We start from the raw sequence: 17186 nt of genomic DNA, 5'->3' as shown, positions 1-17186 counted from the left end.
CAAATAACCATTTTACTTAGAGCAGTGAAGTAAGCTTTAAGCATACTGGAAATCATTTCAAAATTGTTCCTTCAATATTAATTTTTAATTACATTTCAAGGTGTATAACCAGTCCAAATATTTTATGAGTCAGACCTAGTTTTGTTTGTTTAACCAGTTTATCTGGAAAAACACATGTCTGAATGGAAAAAGCAGGAGTTGATGCTAAACCAAGGGTTGTGAGTGCAGAGGAGTTGTTGTTTTGCTCTCAGTGTTTAACAATTCCAAGGAAAGAAACAAAAAGTCAGAACTAAATTTAGTTGATAATATGGTTAGGACAAATAGCCACTGTATTACTTCATTTTATTTACCAGGCAGAGCAGTGAAAGAAGCTTTAAGCATACCTAAGATCTGTTGAAAATTGGTCCTCCTATGTTAAGTTTTAATTACATTTCAGCGTGTTTGACAAATCCAGTTTCTTATTCCTTGAGACTTCTGACACGGGGAAAAGGTTTCTTCTCATAGTCAGGGCTCTTCTGGAGGTGCCTTGAAACCTTAGGCACCTGCTGGCCTAAGGTTGCAGGCCTTAGGCCAGCCAATCACTTATGTTAGATTTTAAATTTAGTTGGATGAGGACCAAAGAGTATTGCTAAGTTAAAAGCACATCTTCTGAAGTTGGGACATTTATCCTGCAACAACAGGTTCCAGAGGCGTCACCTCATTCCAGATGTTGGAGTGGAATTTATTTCAATGTCATTTATGACTGTTGGCTCTTGGACACCTCCACATTTTCAACAGTGGAGCTATCCAGGTTGAAAAGGACTCTTGATTTGGAGAAAATCTCATCATAATCAATATTCCCGCTAAATGGGAAATCCATATAGCTAGCATGATATAGGAAAAAGCACCTCTCAAACTCTGTGCTCAAGGCAAGATGCCAGAGAGCATCAAGCTAATTTTTATTTTATATTAGACAATTAATTTAATTCTACATAACTGTAGCGGTAAGAGTCATAGTTTGTTAAATACCTTATTAAATATTTTGCCCCATTTGATGACTGATGCTTGCTGTAAATATTGTGATGTATACTCACAAAATAAAAAAGGTAAATTATTCCAACTTTTATTGAACGTTCAGCGGCTTTAGTGCACATAATAAAGCTAAAATAACGCAGAACAAATCAAAACCACTTGTATCCGTTTATTTGCCCTTTTATGTCATTTTGCTCACATTGAGCTCCATGTGGACACGAGCACCTTTCAAAAATATTCACATACGTTTTTATAGTCTGTAAAAAAAAGGCCAATGAAAAGTCCTATTCAAATGCACAACACAAATACACAACCAGAACTGGAATGGAAAGATTTGCATGAAACAACTCACATCAAAGTTCAGAAGACTCGCCCAAGAATATTTTGCTATAATTGTCCCTTATTGCGGATTAAAACCGCCTCCCCTTTTCTCCATGACGCCATGTTGGGTTGGTTTCCGAGCAAACGATTGGCTGTATGACTGCACCCTCACCCCTTTTCCCTCTGTCCTTTTCACATTTAAAGCAGAGCCACATCATTCTCATTTAGATGCTCAAAACCAAGCCAACAAAATAAAGAACGCAGGATGGACCAAAGGCACTTGTCACAGGAGGAAGTTAATGAATTGATCCATCAGTCCCACGAGGCCAAAACGTTTTCTTACTCTCCCTACAGCAAATTTAGAGTGGGAGCTGCACTCAAGACTCGAGACGGCCGTGTCTTTACAGGTAAGCTGTGGGTGTGGACAACTGAGAAGAGAACATAGGATGAACAGAGGTCGAATTTGATTTTAACAGAATCAAACAGAAAACTGGTAGCATTGCTTATGACTGGGTTTCAGGAGTCTGAAAAACTATAAGTACATTGTGTTCAGTGTTATGCAGTCTGACTCAGCCAAATCAGTTCTGACTTCTGGGATAAGATGCCCTATTCATAATCTAATCGGCACATATGTAGGTTTGTTCTGAAGCTGATGCTGCTAAATAATGTTAATTGTTACCTAAGAGTTAACTATGTGGAAAATTCAGAGTAAAGGATTACAATCCAGCCTATCAATCAATAATCCTCCTAGGTGACAGGACATCATAAGTCCATCTGACAGAATCATATGCTACCGTTTAATGATATAGATGCAATCTGTGTCAACCTCACCTTGTACACGGACACAGGTGTCCTGTCAGCATTGCTGGACAGCACAAAGCTTGACAAGTCACCTGTTTTCATCACATGAGGGGGTGGGGTGAAGGGTGGTGAGGTGAATGACAAGCAAACAGTTGTGAGTCCAAAGACCCAGAGAGCCACTGTTTGAAAAGACCTGAATAAGTAAATAAGCCAGCTCTTTTAACCTGTAGTGGGTCTCTTTACAGGATCACTCATTATGTCTGTTTGTGCCTCTGTCAGGTTGCAATGTGGAGAATGCATGTTACAACCTGGGAGTGTGTGCTGAAAGAAATGTCATTGCAAAGGCCGTGTCAGAAGGTTACAAAGACTTCATTGCCATTGCCATTGCCAGGTAACTAGCGCCTTTGATTGATGTCTGGAATTCACCCAGGACAGGAATTTGTCCTGTAGACACTTCTGAATTATCAATCCATGAGCCACTTCACATTGCTTTTCTTTTTGCACATCAAAATGCTTAAACAATAATACCCAGTTTCACACACATTTGGTAATAAAATTATACATTCCCAGAAAAAAAAGCCCTCTACCCAGTGACACTATCCAGCTAAATCTGAGTCATTGTCTCTCATTATGACCAATACCAATACAAATTCTCTCCTGAAACGTCAATGGAAACATTTTTTAAACTTACAGCAAGTCTAATAATCACTTTCATTGTAATCAGAGGTTAAATTTCCTATAGACTAGAATGGAAAGCTCTTCTCATGTACTCATATCTTCTAAATAATAAAGAGAAATTTATTAATGTATGCAAACTTCCATGAGCGACCACCGGACCTCTCCATAAAGACTTTGGAGACTTTATGGACTCTTAAGTCTATAAAGTCCTTAGGAGGCTTTAAGTTGGCAATCAGCTCACTAATTTAACAGACCAAACCAGAGACTTTAGTTAGTCATTCACGACTAACTAAATTGATATTGTTCATGAAAAATTTCACTCTTTCTTACCCAAATATTCAATACCTGTCTATATTAAGGAAGTAGCCTAAAGTAAGTCAATGCTAACATAGCTAACATAACCTAATATTAACTCTTAAGGATATTAAGGTCTTCATATTAGCTGAACACAGTTGCTAATGTTAGCTAACGTCCTAAAATTTGCACATTAGTTTTTCCTAGCGTATTAACCACCATTAGCACAAAGCTAATATTCACTCCTATTAGCAATACATTAAGCATTTAAGCTTATGATAGCTTAAAAACTGCTTTTAGTGTAGGATAACTAGCTTTTATTAGCATGCTAGCTAATGCTACCCAACCATAGCATAGTAACATCTGATATTCATAGCTAATAAGCTTATATCTTTATATTAGCCAAGATTAGCATTTAAACTATTGCTGGCACATGCCATTTAGATGTTAGTATTATAAACATATTTCATCTCTGAAATAACTTCTGAGGCCTTCTGCTATAACCTGAGTGCTCTACTGCATCGACCTCACTTTTCCATACTATCTAACACCTAAACATGATACTTAGAGTTCATTTTTCCATGGTTATATCCTCTTTTTTCTCTTTTAATCCATCCATCCATCCATTTTCTGTACACCCTGGTCCCTAGTGGGGTCGGGAGGGGTGCTGTTACTATCTCCAGCTAACGTTCCGGGAGAGAGGCGGGGTACACCCTGGACAGTCTGTCACAGGGCAACACAGAGACAGACAGGACAAACAACCATGCACACACACACTCACACCTAGGGAGAATTTGGAAAGAACAATGAACCCCGGGCCTGGAATCGAACCCAGGAGCTTCTTCCTGCAAGGCAACAATTCTACCAACTGCGCTATAGTGCAGCCCTTCTCTTTTAATATTGATGCTTATTTTTACTCTTCAACAAGTGTTCCTGCTTTACATCAAGAATACAGCAGCCACACTGCATTTTCAGAGGAAATGCATTTATTCTAGTTTAAAGGAAATTGTTTCTTCTGATCTTTCAGTGATATGGAGAAAGAGTTCATCTCCCCATGTGGAGCCTGCAGACAAGTCATGAGAGAGGTATGATGTGTTTTTGTACTATCTATACCTGTTTTTTTCTGTCTCCAGGCAGTACATGTTAGTTTGAGGGTAAATATACAAAAAGATATATACACTGCCTGGCCAAAAAAAAAGTCGCCACCTGGATTTAACTAAGCAAATAGGTACAAGCCTCCTATTGGATAAGTACTGCATAGGCGATTATCTTTCAGCTGGCAACAAGTTATTTAACCCCAGCTGATGCAATGAGTAACTCCTCATTTCTTAAACAACCATGGCAAAAGACACATCCTGTGGTCGTGGAAAAGACGTTAGTCTGTTTAAGAAGGGTCAAATCATTGGCATGCATCAAGCAGAGAAAACATCTAAGGAGATTGCAGAAACTACTAGAATTGGGTTAAGAACTGTCCAACGCATCATTAAAAACTGGAAGGATGGTGGGGAACCATCGTCTTCCAGGAAGAAATGTGGTCGGAAAAAAATCCTGAATGATCGTGATCGGCGATTACTTAAACGTTTGGTCAAATCAAATCGAAGAAAAACAACAGCAGAACTCAGGAGTATGTTTAATTGTGAACGCAAAAGCATTTCCACACGCACACAATGCGAAGGGAACTCAAGGGGTTGGGATTGAACAGCTGTGTAGCTGTAAGAAAACCTCTAATCAGTAAGGCTAACCAGAAAAAAAGGCTTCAGTTTGCTAGGGAGCATAAAGATTGGACTCTGAAGGAATGGAAGAGGGTCATGTGGTCTGATGAGTCCAGATTTACCCTGTTCCAGAGTGATGGGCGCATCAGGGTAAGAAGAGAGGCAGGTGAAGTGATGCACCCATCATGCCTAGTGCCTACTGTACAAGCCTGTGGGGGCAGTGCTATGATCTGGGGTTGCTGCAGTTGGTCAGGTCTAGGTTCAGCAACATTGTGAGCCCAAAGAATGAGGTCAGCTGACTACCTGAATATACTGAATGACCAGGTTATTCCATCAATGGATTTTGTCTTCCCAAATGGAACGGGCATATTCCAAGATGACAATGCCAGGATTCATCGGGCTCACATTGTGAAAGAGTGGTTCAGGGAGCATGAGGCATCTTTTTCACACATGGATTGGCCACCACAGAGTCCAGACCTTAACCCCATTGAGAATCTTTGGGATGTGCTGGAGAAGGCTTTGCGCAGTGGTCAGACTCTCCCATCATCAATACAAGATCTTGGTGAAAGATTAATGCAACACTGGATGGAAATAAATCTTGTGACACTGCAGAAGCTTATTGAAACAATGCCACAGCGAATGCGGGCTGTAATCAAAGCTAAAGGCGGTCCAACAAAATATTAGTGTGACCATTTTTTGGTGGCGACTTTTTTTTTGGCCAGGCAGTGTACATGCACTACATATACTGCTGAGTAATTGAGTTGCACATGGCATATTATTATGAAGTTGTGAATGAACCATCTAAGATAGAAAGATATAATGTTTAGATAAAAAAGAAAAAGTATTTATTCTTATCTTTGTATTCTTCCAACTACAGTTTGGGTGTAAATGGGAGGTTTATCTTACAAAGATCGATAAGTCGTACGAGAAGATGACTGTGGACGAGCTACTGCCCCGCTCTTTTGGCCCCGATGACCTGTGCAAAAAGAAGGTGTCCAACATTCCCAGCAATCACTGAGTTTGGATTATATGACAAGTTAATTTACAGAAACAAAATGAGATGCACTCTGTTTTAGCATATACACAGTCTTCTCCACATTTATTGTCATCTTTAGTAAAGTATGATTAAAAAAAAGAAAAACAAATCTATAGAATAGAAGCATATCTAGTTGCAATAGCATAATCTCAAACTGAAAAATGTGTGTTGGTCTTTACCTCCCTTATGTTTAAAGGTGAGTTGTTATTTTTTGGAGCCATTAGCACCCTGACTTATGGAGCTTAACATAAATTTGCCTAATTTGAATAGCATGTTCTCATGTTTTTTCATGTTGGGGATCTAAGACACAACATACTACTTTAAATAATTAAATGTCTAATGAAAAAAAATATTAGTTGAGTTTTTCTAAAAGTTTCAGTGAAGCTACTGTACTGCAATAAAAGAAATTCACTTAAAAGTTTTTTGTTTGTTTGTTTTGCACACACCTTTAACAGTAAACACCACATGTTTAGCAGCAGTTATATTTATGATTAATACCCATTTTTGTGTTTTCTGCTAACAAACAGTAGTTACATGTTCTATATCCACATTATAAAAATATGAACAGAGATTTGTTTTCAGTTTTGCGCCACTGACTCAAAAACAACTGATGCCCTGTTAATGTAGATAAAAATATTTATTAGTTCCAAGAAGCAAAAACAGAAATTGATGCACACATTTTAATAAATAAACATTTTCTGAAAATGAGTAATCTTTCATTTTCTATAGTTAGTAGTTAAGGAATTATCAGGAAAAGTGAAACATTTAAGAAGTGTAAAAAAAAAAAAAATATCCAGCAGCGTTTTTTGAGTCTACCTACTTGAAGCTTACACATTTGAGGTTAAAGGTTAAGATTTAAAAAAAGACAGAATAATAGGTTCTGACTGCTTCTCCCAAATGTGACAAAAAATATTTTCAGTTTTTAAATGAACATTTCCGAATATCCCTATTTGATGTTTAAAATCTCTTGAAGCAGTTTCAAAGTTTAAATTTCCATCAGCTAAAAAATTAATGGGGGGGGGAAGAAGTTGTGATTAAACTGAAAAGTGTATCTGCTAGATTTAAAGAAGCATTTGGCAAACATGTTTCCTCTGACTGGATGTAATAACTGCTTAGCATTGAGGCAGCCTTTGACTGGAATCTGTAAGATTCATGAATTTTAAGGAGCGTTTGATTGCTGAAAAACCACTAAAGGCTTTATCACTGATCAAGTAATGGCTTAAGTAATTTTCAACATGTGCTAAATAAAACGTTCTTGGGAGTATGAAGTCTGCCAAGGGTATGAATAATTCTGAGCCTAACTCTATTCCTTCAGGCCCCATGCTGAAAATCAATCTCTAAAGAGAAGTCTCTCTTTTTTTTTTTTTTTAAAGCTTCTAAACTTGAGGTGCATTTCAGAGGTTTGGTGCGTGTTTAAATAATTTAAGTAATGCAAAAAATGCCACACACTGAATGATTTCACCTAATAAATAAGAGACAGCAGAGGATCAAACTCCTGGGGTCAGATGAAGAAAACATGTGCACACACAAAAAGCCATGTACCGTGTCTGCCTTTTCTCTACAGATAAACTGGTAATTATGAAGAAAATGAAACTCTCTTTACCAGAGACATTTCTGTAGCTGATATGGCAGAAAAAGAGAAAAGAAATGACAGGACTGGATTGTACCCATAATCTGCTTCTCTTTTTTTTTTTACATATTCTCTTGAGTTTCAGCATTTAGATGGCTTCTTAATGCAACAATAAATATTTAAAGATAGGCTCACACATTTTTCTTGCTGCTGGAACTGATTTTAGCCCAACAAATGCATCCCAAGTATATAGGTCCTGGATTGGATGTTTTGGACATTAAATATCCAAGCCTGGCTCTATAACCCAACATACAGGCTGAATGTACACCTCCTGTATATAAGGAATAGAATTTGTATAAGCAGAAGATCTTTCTTGCCTCTGGAAGCTTTTTCATTATCGTGCAAGGACTTTTCTCAGAACTCTTTTACTGATCTCTTTTACTTGTTTTTTTTGTTATTTAGTTCTTTTTTGCTTCTTCTTTGCTCTTGCGTTTATGCTCAAGTGCATTTGGGTGTGATGAAAGCAGTGCTTGTATCTGGGCCTGATTGAGCCGGGTGTGTCTGTACCAAATCATTTCGACAGATGTTACTGGAGGATTTTCATCCCATGTAATTATGACAGAGATTTATAAATAAAACCTATGGTACACAATGGCATAACAAAATACATATAAACAAATAAATTTCCAATTTCAGACAGGGCTAGGCACAGCTAACATCTCCTGCACTGTGAATCATCCAGACTGTGAATATGACGAAGCAATATGGACAAGGTGTTGTTGCTCACCAACAGATCAGTGCCGCGCTACACAGAACGTCAACAGTTATTTGAAAACAACATGGTTGCTCTGCAGCTATCTTTGTTCAGGAGGGAAAAAAACAAAAAAACAGAAGGTGCAGCTGTTCTTTTCTCTGACCTCAGGTCTCTGCGGAGAAGGCGCTGGAGGCATCGCTCAGCGTAGGCCACGACGAGACGTACAACCTGGGCAGGGTGCCCTCCATGAGCCGTTCCATCCACAACCCCAGCCTGTCCAGCTTGTGGTGGACCTCTATGCTCGTGGCCCTGCTCGAGCCTCTCTTGGGGACGGCTCCGTCTTCCCTGGAGTGAGAGCGAGAGCGGGAGTGGGAGCTGGACCTGGATCTGGACCGTGATTTCCTCTTGCAGTCGGAGGAGTCAGACGACGAGTCGTTGGGGTCGTCTCCGGTGAAGACGGGTCTGAAGAGACAAAAATATTTCTTGTGCCCGTTGAGGGCCAGGACGTGGCCCGTGTAGTCTAAGGACTCCTCGTCGTCCGAGTGGCTTTCGCTCGGCCAGGCAGGACAGGCGGAGCGAAGGAGCGAAGGCATCCAATGATGGTGCTTATCCGCGTTGAGGAAGGAGAAGTGGAGGGTCTGAGTGCTGAAGTAGGACAGCAATTTCAGCATAAACAACAGGAATTATGGGCCACTTCTTAACACAGCAGATGGATCTTATTAGACTCACCCAGAGAAAGAGAAAACCTCCTTTGCAAACTTTCTGAGCAGAGCATTCTTGGAGGCGTTGGTGAGCACCAGCACAACGTTGATGTGACCCGGTCTCAGTTTTACCAGGTTGCTGGTGTAGGTGACGTCTGTTAGCTCTGTCACTTCCACAAAGTCCTTCCTTGGAGGACGGCTACGAAACAACAAGAGGAGAGGAGAGTTAACTGGAGAACAACAGCGTAGATGAGGCTAGGAACTCCATACTTTGGGAATATTTGGTGCTTCCTTTGAAAGGGATACAGGTGTGCTACATGTAGGGATGTGTATAAAAACATTATTTAAAAAAAATAATTCCACTTTTTCTTTTTAGTCGGTTCTACCCGATTTAATTTTAAATCTGGAATTTCATAGAGTTTATGACACCAAGTACTTTGACAGGCCCACAGCACCACAGATCCTCCACCACTCAAGCTTTTGGTTCATGAAAAACAAAACTCTAGTGATTATTGCAGAGGAAGCTCGAAGCACACAGTTCCAATTAAAGTCCCAGTGGAGTTTTGCAACAGATTTGTGTCTGTGACTGCAGGACTAAAAGCAAAGGTTTCTGGCATGTCACTCGCACTACTTGGTATGTGTAGCGTATCTAATGGTTGTCAAGGTGACCTGGTGACTCCACGATGCCTCTCTTTGTTGGAGTACAGCTTTGGATATTTTTAACATTTTTTCTACCTTTCTGCTCACTGTGTGTGTTTGAATGTTAAATATGAGTTCTGTGTCACATCATATTTATCATCCATTAAAACAAAAAGCCACTGACTAGTTAGAAAGTTCATAGAAACTCTAATCAATTTTTAAATTAAAAGTATGAATCCAAGTAGAAAGTATAAATTTATTAAAGTCTACAGATTTTATTTTAGTCATGGTGAACATTTTGTACATCTGGACTAATTCAGACAATTTTTATAGCAAAATTTTAAACTTTATTTGTATTTGCCAAATAAGAATGACTGTGAATTCTTTGTCTTTTAATGTAAAGTATTTTGCTTATAAGCATTTCAAAATTAGCACTTTTCAAGCCCAGCTTAACCAGAATTTGAAGTTGTCTAAAGTCCAGAAAGAAGTGAAATTATCCATTTTTCCCTTTTTTGAATGTACATTTACTCAATTAATTAAAAAAATTAAATCAAAGCTAAATAATGCAACTAAAATGCCTGCTAATGCAAAAAACTGAATTTATTAAGAATCACTACATTTTTTCCTTGAAATCGAAGAAATAAGTGTTTAAAATTAAACATTTCTCAATTTTATTTTTTCCAAACTTATCAAAACTTGAAAAATGGTCAAAAAAATAAAATAAAATAAAAACAATTTCAATATTGTGTATAAAACCTAGCCTCAATATAGTGGCAAATGTTTTATTGTTTTGTGAAGATCTGCTAAATCAGAATTCCAGCTGAGCGTGACAGGAATCATCTTGCGAGGTCTTTCTTGCATTGATCGGACTTCACAGAGATAAAATTACAGTGATATCAGAGCTAATATAAGCAGTCGTGGAAATTAAACCAAAAATATGTTGATGTAAAACTGACCAGCTGAAAATAATTGAGCCATTTGTGTGCAGGCATGCTCTGTAGGGGCTAGTCTGAGACTAGGAGTTACTAATCCCAGTACATCATTACAGATATTCACACGAGATATGCAAGATGTCTCATATATTGGGTCCATCTTCTGCTCATTTCAACTTACTGCATTACCTCGAGGTATTTGCTCTGCTTGATGCATCATCCTCTGTTTGAGTTGCGTTTTGCTCCTTTGCCTTCGGTTTCTGAGGTTTGCTCTCACTTGGCTCACTGTGAACAACAGCAAACGAGAGAATGAGAGGTGAAAGTTCTTCTAGCCATGAACTAGGAGGTTAGATTTCTGCACACTCATTCAACTGATTGCATTTGATTTAAGACTCACCTGAAAGCCTGAATTATTACAGTACCAAAAAGAATGAAGAGAGCTGAGAAGATCAAGGACAGGATAGGCATCATCTCTCGCCTAGAAGTAGGGAAAAATATAAATATTATTTTTAAAAATGTACTAAAATTCCCAGACACAGGTGTATTTGTTGATTCACCCCAATAGCACTCCCATAAAAAGACACTGCATTGCCAATTCAGTCACTAGTTGTTGTATAACTTTCAAAGAGGAGCACTGCAGCTTTAACAGGACAGACTAAAGAAGGACCAACGCAGATCTTAAAGCAGCATCCGATCTTGTTTCAACAAACACCGTTGATCTCTTTTTCCATCACATTCTGCAGCTTCCTGAGGGAGTACTGTCTTACCAGTTTGAGTATAGAAGGCCATCATATATTTGAAGGATGTAATCATACGCAGCATTCATCCACTGAATAATAAAAATCTGGAGAAAAAATCAAAAACACACAGACACACAAAAAAATGCAGGCATTAAAAATTAAACAGGACTGCAAGGCAAAAAAAAAGAAAGAAAGAAACAGCTTTCTGTCTCCAAACTGCGCTCGGTTGTCTGCGACTTACCGGAGCCATCTCATTATTGAGTTCTGGTAAGGTTGTGTCTGAGCTCAGGTAGGTGGGGTCTTTCTGCAGCAGCTCCAGCTGCTCGTTGAGCCGGTACTTGTCCTCCTGGCTGCCGTTCCAGCCGCTGCTCACGGAGCGGAACAGCACCCTGCCCGCCTGACTCCGCCTTTCCAGAATCACCACCTGTCAAGTGTTATCGGAGAACACTTTTAAACCGAGGCGGCGCGGCACATTGCGCGTCGCATGTCTGTAATCTGAAACAACGAATCCTATACGACTTCAACATTTTGTGCGCCGTCAGTGGGGGTTGGGGGAGTGCAGGGAGAAAAAATAAAAAAGTTCATCTTGTACTTGGTGTTTGTGGATTTTTGTGCTTGAACCGACCTGAGGGAAGGCGGCAGCCTGGTTGGGTAGTAGCGCCTGACAGAGAGGCTGCTGCTGACGTTGGTAGACGTATGCGAAGCGTAGGATGTCTTTTTTGTTAACAGTGGCAAAGTCCACAAAAGCCTTGTTGCCTGGGAGGAAGGCTTCATCCTCACCAGTGATAAGCAGCACACAATACCTGAAAAAATACAAAAAACACATGGTACAAGTTTAAACTAGGGTTAGGTTATGAAACAATATCTCTGACAGAGATCCACAGAATTAAGCCAAATGAAGAGCAATACAGGAAGAATATCTGCTAGAAACCGTAATCGGACATTATAGCAGAGGTTCACTTTCTGGCAGGAAAACTATTCTAAGACATCTAAAATAAACTTGACACCAGTGAAAAGATTTGAAAACTGATGGACACAATAATAATTTTAAAAATTATTTTAGAATTTTAATTTCTGTCTCGCCCAAACATAATTTGTATGTAGAGAAGAAGTGTAGAAGGGGCAGAAAAATTTTGTAAAAAGGAGTTTAATCAAGCCATCTACAAAATATACTATGACAACAACAATCTGCTAATTTTTCTTACTTCCTCCGTCGGTGGAACTGCTTAACAGGACACAGTTCATCAAAAAGCTGCTGGTTGACAAGCCGTGGCACCTGTAGGAACTTGTTGTTCGTAACAAACTCGTCCATGAGCTGCTTCTTCATCCCCCTGGCCTGGAAGAAACAAACGTCAAGAGGAGTTCAAAATTTAAATCAAAAAATTAAACATTTTTTTAATAGGGAAGGTCCCGGGTCTTCAGAGAACACAAGTTGTACCTGGATGATGTCTACAGGCTTCTCTGTGTCCTCCTTAAACAGCAGCATGGTGGGAGCGTAGGTGTTGATGTTGAACTGCCGCAGCAGCTTAGTGTTGGGCGTCGCACCTTGATCCACGTAGCCAAAGCGAATGTAGTCTCTAAAGGCAAAAGCTGTCAACTGAAGGATGATAAGATCGAATAGAAAGAAATGATTTTAGAAAACATGAATAGACAAAATTCTCTTGCTTCTTATAAAAATATTTCAGGATTTTTTAGCTTCAGTCTTTGGCCAAATGTTTTGCACCACTAAATAAAAAATTACCACACTGTTGTGGTCACATTTCCATTTTTTCTTTAAACCATTTCTTTAGGTATCAGTAAGGGACATATTAAACTATTTAAGACCATTTACCATTGTGACTCAAACTCAGGACTTGCTTTTCATGAATAACAATTGAACAATTAAAGTCATCTTAATAGCTTACTAAGTTCTGTTTAACATGGCTACTTAATCAAATTTAATGTAACTTTGTCAACTTAAGATAGTGTTTTTAGATTTTAATCTGAATGGTTTCACATTTACAGGTAATCTAACAGCACTGCTTTCTGATTTATTCTCAAAAGTTAATGAAAATTGGGATTGCTGCAGCACACTGGATACTGTAAAGACACCAAGAGTGTAAATTGCAATAAATCCGTTAAATCATTTTTAACAAAGGAACAATTAGCTAACATCAGGAGCAAAGTTATTCACTCTGATTGTTATTTGACAGTGTAATTAAATCCAGATCCTCAGCAGGATATATCGCAGCTGCAGCATATAGAATAACTATATAGGACAGAAGCAATACACAAATCAAGAAAGAGATTTATTTAAGATATTTTAAGGGCTTGAACTTAATTCTGTAGAATGTAAAAGATTTTATGATGACATAGAGAATCCAAACTGTCAATAACAAATATAATCTAAAGAAAGTATTTGTTCTTGATTTATGCAAGGTTTTTAATCCTGTTGGAGATGCTATTAAAAATGGTCAAACTGTGATGTTTCCATAGAGATAATTGTTGCCTGGGTGATGAGAAATTAATGATATATGTGTAGGTTAATAATGCACTTTCACATGTCTAAAGTCGACCAGATGCCTTTACCTTATAAAGAAGAGGCACAACAGGAACTTGGTCAAATAGCAGCAGACTGGGTTTATTTTCCACATGCCACCGGTCAAGAAAAGCCTGATAGTTGTTGTCATTGATCTGTAAGAGAACATCATAGAAGTTAGTAAAATAAAGACAAGTGTTGGAAACAGGATAACAACAGGCAATAGAAAGGAGGTGTGTTTGACCCTCTGCCGTGTATTTACACCTCAGTTTGCTAAATACTAATTAAAGGACAAAGCCACTGTATCCCTAGTGTGACTATTTGCATGAAAAAGGAATCAACTACAGAAGCAGCTGTCAGGCTGTAACTCCAGAGAAACCTTTGTAAAGGCGAAATGAAAATGCAGTTACCCTCTCCACCAGGTTGTGAGGCAGCAGATCCTCCACAAACTGTCGCAGGTGCTCCCGTACCACATGCTGGTGGAAGAAGGTCATCCTGCCGTTCACCAGCCCAATGATGGAGGGAGCCCGATAAGCTCCCAGCTGGTTGGCCAGACGACGCTCCGAACCCACGTCCACGATGCCGATACCCACGCCTGATTCAACATTGACATAAACAATGATATAATGAGGTAAAAAAACAAACAAACAAACATGGTCAATGGATACAATTGTATAAATTTGACATATCTGAAGTGAACTGCTCATATAAGTATGACCCCACAAAAATTTGATAGTCAAATCCATGTAATACATCCAAGGAAGGAAGTTTCAGAAATATGTTTATTTGATCAAGGCAAATCACGATCACCACTAGTGGAGCTGCCAATTTACTCACGCATAGAAACCTGTGAAAAAGTGCTGGTCCCCTTTCAGGTTTCCTTTATTTTAGATATTTTATTACACATAAACATATAGGCCTTGTTTCCTTATCAACAAAGCCTAATAAAGGAATATTTTTAAGGTTGGTGCAAAAATCAGTCGAGATATGATCCACTTATTTATTGGATAGATTTATTTGAAACCAAGACAACTTTGCAGGCTTTGATATGTTTAATATTCGCTGCTTTATAGCAACTAAAACAATTTTAAATAGAGAATTAAAGGCACATTTAAATTGCTCTGTTGGCAGAATGTGTAATCAGTGATCTAAATCAGTTTAACCACTAAACGTAGAGCACGGGTGACAAACTCATTTTGGGCCATATCAAAAATCTGACTGTTCTTAAAGGGTCTGTTGTGTGAGAATGTATTGATGAAACCGATTTAAAACAGTTGTTTGTGTCTGCATTCAATAGGTGTTTCTTAAAATTAAATAATATTGAGCATCTTTTCACACCAATCAGTCCATCCAGGATTTTGTGCTTTTTTCTGTTTTTTTTTTTGCAATCAAAATCACAGATGTTGTTGTGCTAATTTAGACATATTTGTAAGGAATTTTTATGATGTTTGCGCTAATATATGATGTTAAATGTGACTTTTTCTTAATCGCTGCATCAATCACAAACTATGACTTGACAGGATGTAAGGCTGAGGTAGCAGTCACTTAAACTCAATGTTTTTGGCCAATTTTGAGAGAAATCTGCAGCAAAAATTACAAAAAAAAATGTGGGGATCTGTTGAGTTTGTGTGAATTTTGCAGGTTTGTGAAAAACTGGAGGGAGTTATTGATGTATTTTGGAGTCTATAGGGCCACTTAAAAAGAGACGGCGGGCCAGATTTGGCACCCAGGCTTTGAGTTTGACACATGTGGCGTAGAGTATTGTGACGTTTTTAAAAATACTCAAAGCTGTACCCAAAGGTTCCAGCTCTAGCACCGTCTCCTTCCACACTGGCTCGATGTGGATGCAGGTAAAGCACCACTCAGAAGTCACTTTGATCAGGTACGGCCTCTTGTAGCTGTCTGGGAGAATGTCGTTGTTAAACTGAGCATGGTGCAGCATATACTTGCTGTCTGCAAAGTCTCTGGACCTGGAACCAGACAGAAGTGTTTTTGTTAGGGTTTGCCAACAAGAAGCTCTGCAAAATCAAGAATATCTACATGCATGCACGTTATAAGGAGTTTGCAGGGGTGGACTAACTTTGATCTTTACACATTTTCCCTCCCATCTTATCTTAGTAAAGTAAGAGCCCATTTTTTTGGGAATAATTATTTTTTTAGTAAGTTGATATATTTTTAGATACTTTATTGGTTATTTTGGGGTAGGTTCTACTCTGTAGCTGCACCCATCTCCTTTGCATTATTAACAACAACAATAACTACAATACCTGGGAAAATGGAAAAAAGATTCATCAAAGTAGAAGCTGTTGTCAAAGTGGCGGAACCCATGATGTTGTGACTGTCCGAAAGGCTGGTTTTCATCCATCTGCCCATAGCGGTCAAAGTTGGACCGTCGCTCCTCATTTGACAGGATCTGTGAGTAAAAACAGAAGTGAAAGGAGATTGTTTTTATACTCATGATTTCATTAATGATATAGTGGAGCTGAAAATTAGATATGACAGCAAGCAGTTGTGTAGCCTGTATAATATTTCTTCAACTCACCTCGTATGATTTGGAAATCTTAATAAACATATCTGCAGCACTGGGGTCCTTGTTCTTGTCTGGGTGCCTAAAGAAAAGACATCATAAACTATAGCATATATTAAGCCAAATGAAACATATTTAGTGGTAAATGATCAGCAATTATTGACACCGGTTTTTGTAGAACATGACACACACCCACAATACAAACTAATGGCCTCTCACACACTTGTGTTACTCACCATTCTCTGGCCAGGTTTTTATATGCCCGCTTAATTTCTACGTGACTGGCCCTCCTGCTGACCCCCAGGACTTTATACGGGTCAAACTCATTAGTCGGTTGCACCACATGTGAAGTAATAATTAGTAGAAAGATGGCGAGAGTGACTGGACATGTCAGAGCAATCCAACCGGTGCCCCGATCCGTCATCATCTTATGCTGCTGCTACAGTCTGACGTTACGGCAGTTAGCTATCATAAATCGGAGAATAAACCTTACATGTTCGGATCAGTGAAAGTTCTGAACGTCAAGTCGAATTACTATATAGTATACGACTGCTTTACTACGACGAGGCCATCGTTTTCCTTACATATGATGGACTTCAGCGACCGATAGCGCCATGACAGCCAAGGCGACCTACGAAATGCAAAACTTCCTGTTTGACCTTTCAAAATAAATTTTCTCTGATATCCTCAAATTACCAAATGAACAGATAAAAATAAATAAATCATAGAATTGAACAAAACATGCATGCCAAAGAAAGCTGACAAGTGCGACAAGTGTATATTCCGATGTTCGCGTTTTGACAGCAAGCAAAACGAGAACATCGGAGTGAAAGAAAAATGAAGGTAAACAATATTGAAATTTTGAAACTCCCTTAACATTGTTCATATTTTACAAACACTACCTAATTTTACCAGTATTTTATTTTCCCAGCATACTTGTAATATCTTTTTA

At 38.7% G+C, this 17186-nt stretch overlaps 2 protein-coding genes across 2 annotated transcripts; one reads left to right on the top strand and one right to left on the bottom strand.

Annotated features, from left to right (window-relative positions):
• The first annotated feature begins 1509 nt into the window (after positions 1-1509).
• On the top strand, positions 1510-6673 carry cda (cytidine deaminase). The gene is made up of 4 exons (XM_005797978.3): positions 1510-1739; positions 2413-2524; positions 4133-4190; positions 5695-6673. Exons 1-4 carry the CDS (start codon positions 1598-1600, stop codon positions 5833-5835), a joined length of 453 nt encoding a protein of 150 aa, XP_005798035.1. The 5' UTR covers positions 1510-1597; the 3' UTR covers positions 5836-6673.
• Positions 6674-7207: 534 nt separating this feature from the next.
• LOC102217836 (dnaJ homolog subfamily C member 16-like) lies at positions 7208-16865 on the bottom strand. Its single transcript, XM_005798014.2, has 15 exons — positions 16471-16865; positions 16250-16316; positions 15975-16120; positions 15502-15677; positions 14118-14302; positions 13758-13862; positions 12628-12786; positions 12395-12525; positions 11815-11992; positions 11431-11613; positions 11217-11293; positions 10847-10927; positions 10639-10734; positions 8907-9077; positions 7208-8822 (listed from the first exon to the last, which is right to left on the bottom strand). The coding sequence occupies exons 1-15, from the start codon at positions 16659-16661 to the stop codon at positions 8342-8344; spliced, it is 2427 nt and encodes an 808-aa protein (XP_005798071.1). The 5' UTR covers positions 16662-16865; the 3' UTR covers positions 7208-8341.
• Between the last annotated feature and the right edge of the window lie 321 nt (positions 16866-17186).

Source organism: Xiphophorus maculatus, chromosome 20, assembly GCF_002775205.1.
Source record: "Xiphophorus maculatus strain JP 163 A chromosome 20, X_maculatus-5.0-male, whole genome shotgun sequence".
Lineage (NCBI taxonomy): Eukaryota > Metazoa > Chordata > Actinopteri > Cyprinodontiformes > Poeciliidae > Xiphophorus > Xiphophorus maculatus.
This window is presented reverse-complemented; position numbering and strand designations above follow the sequence as displayed.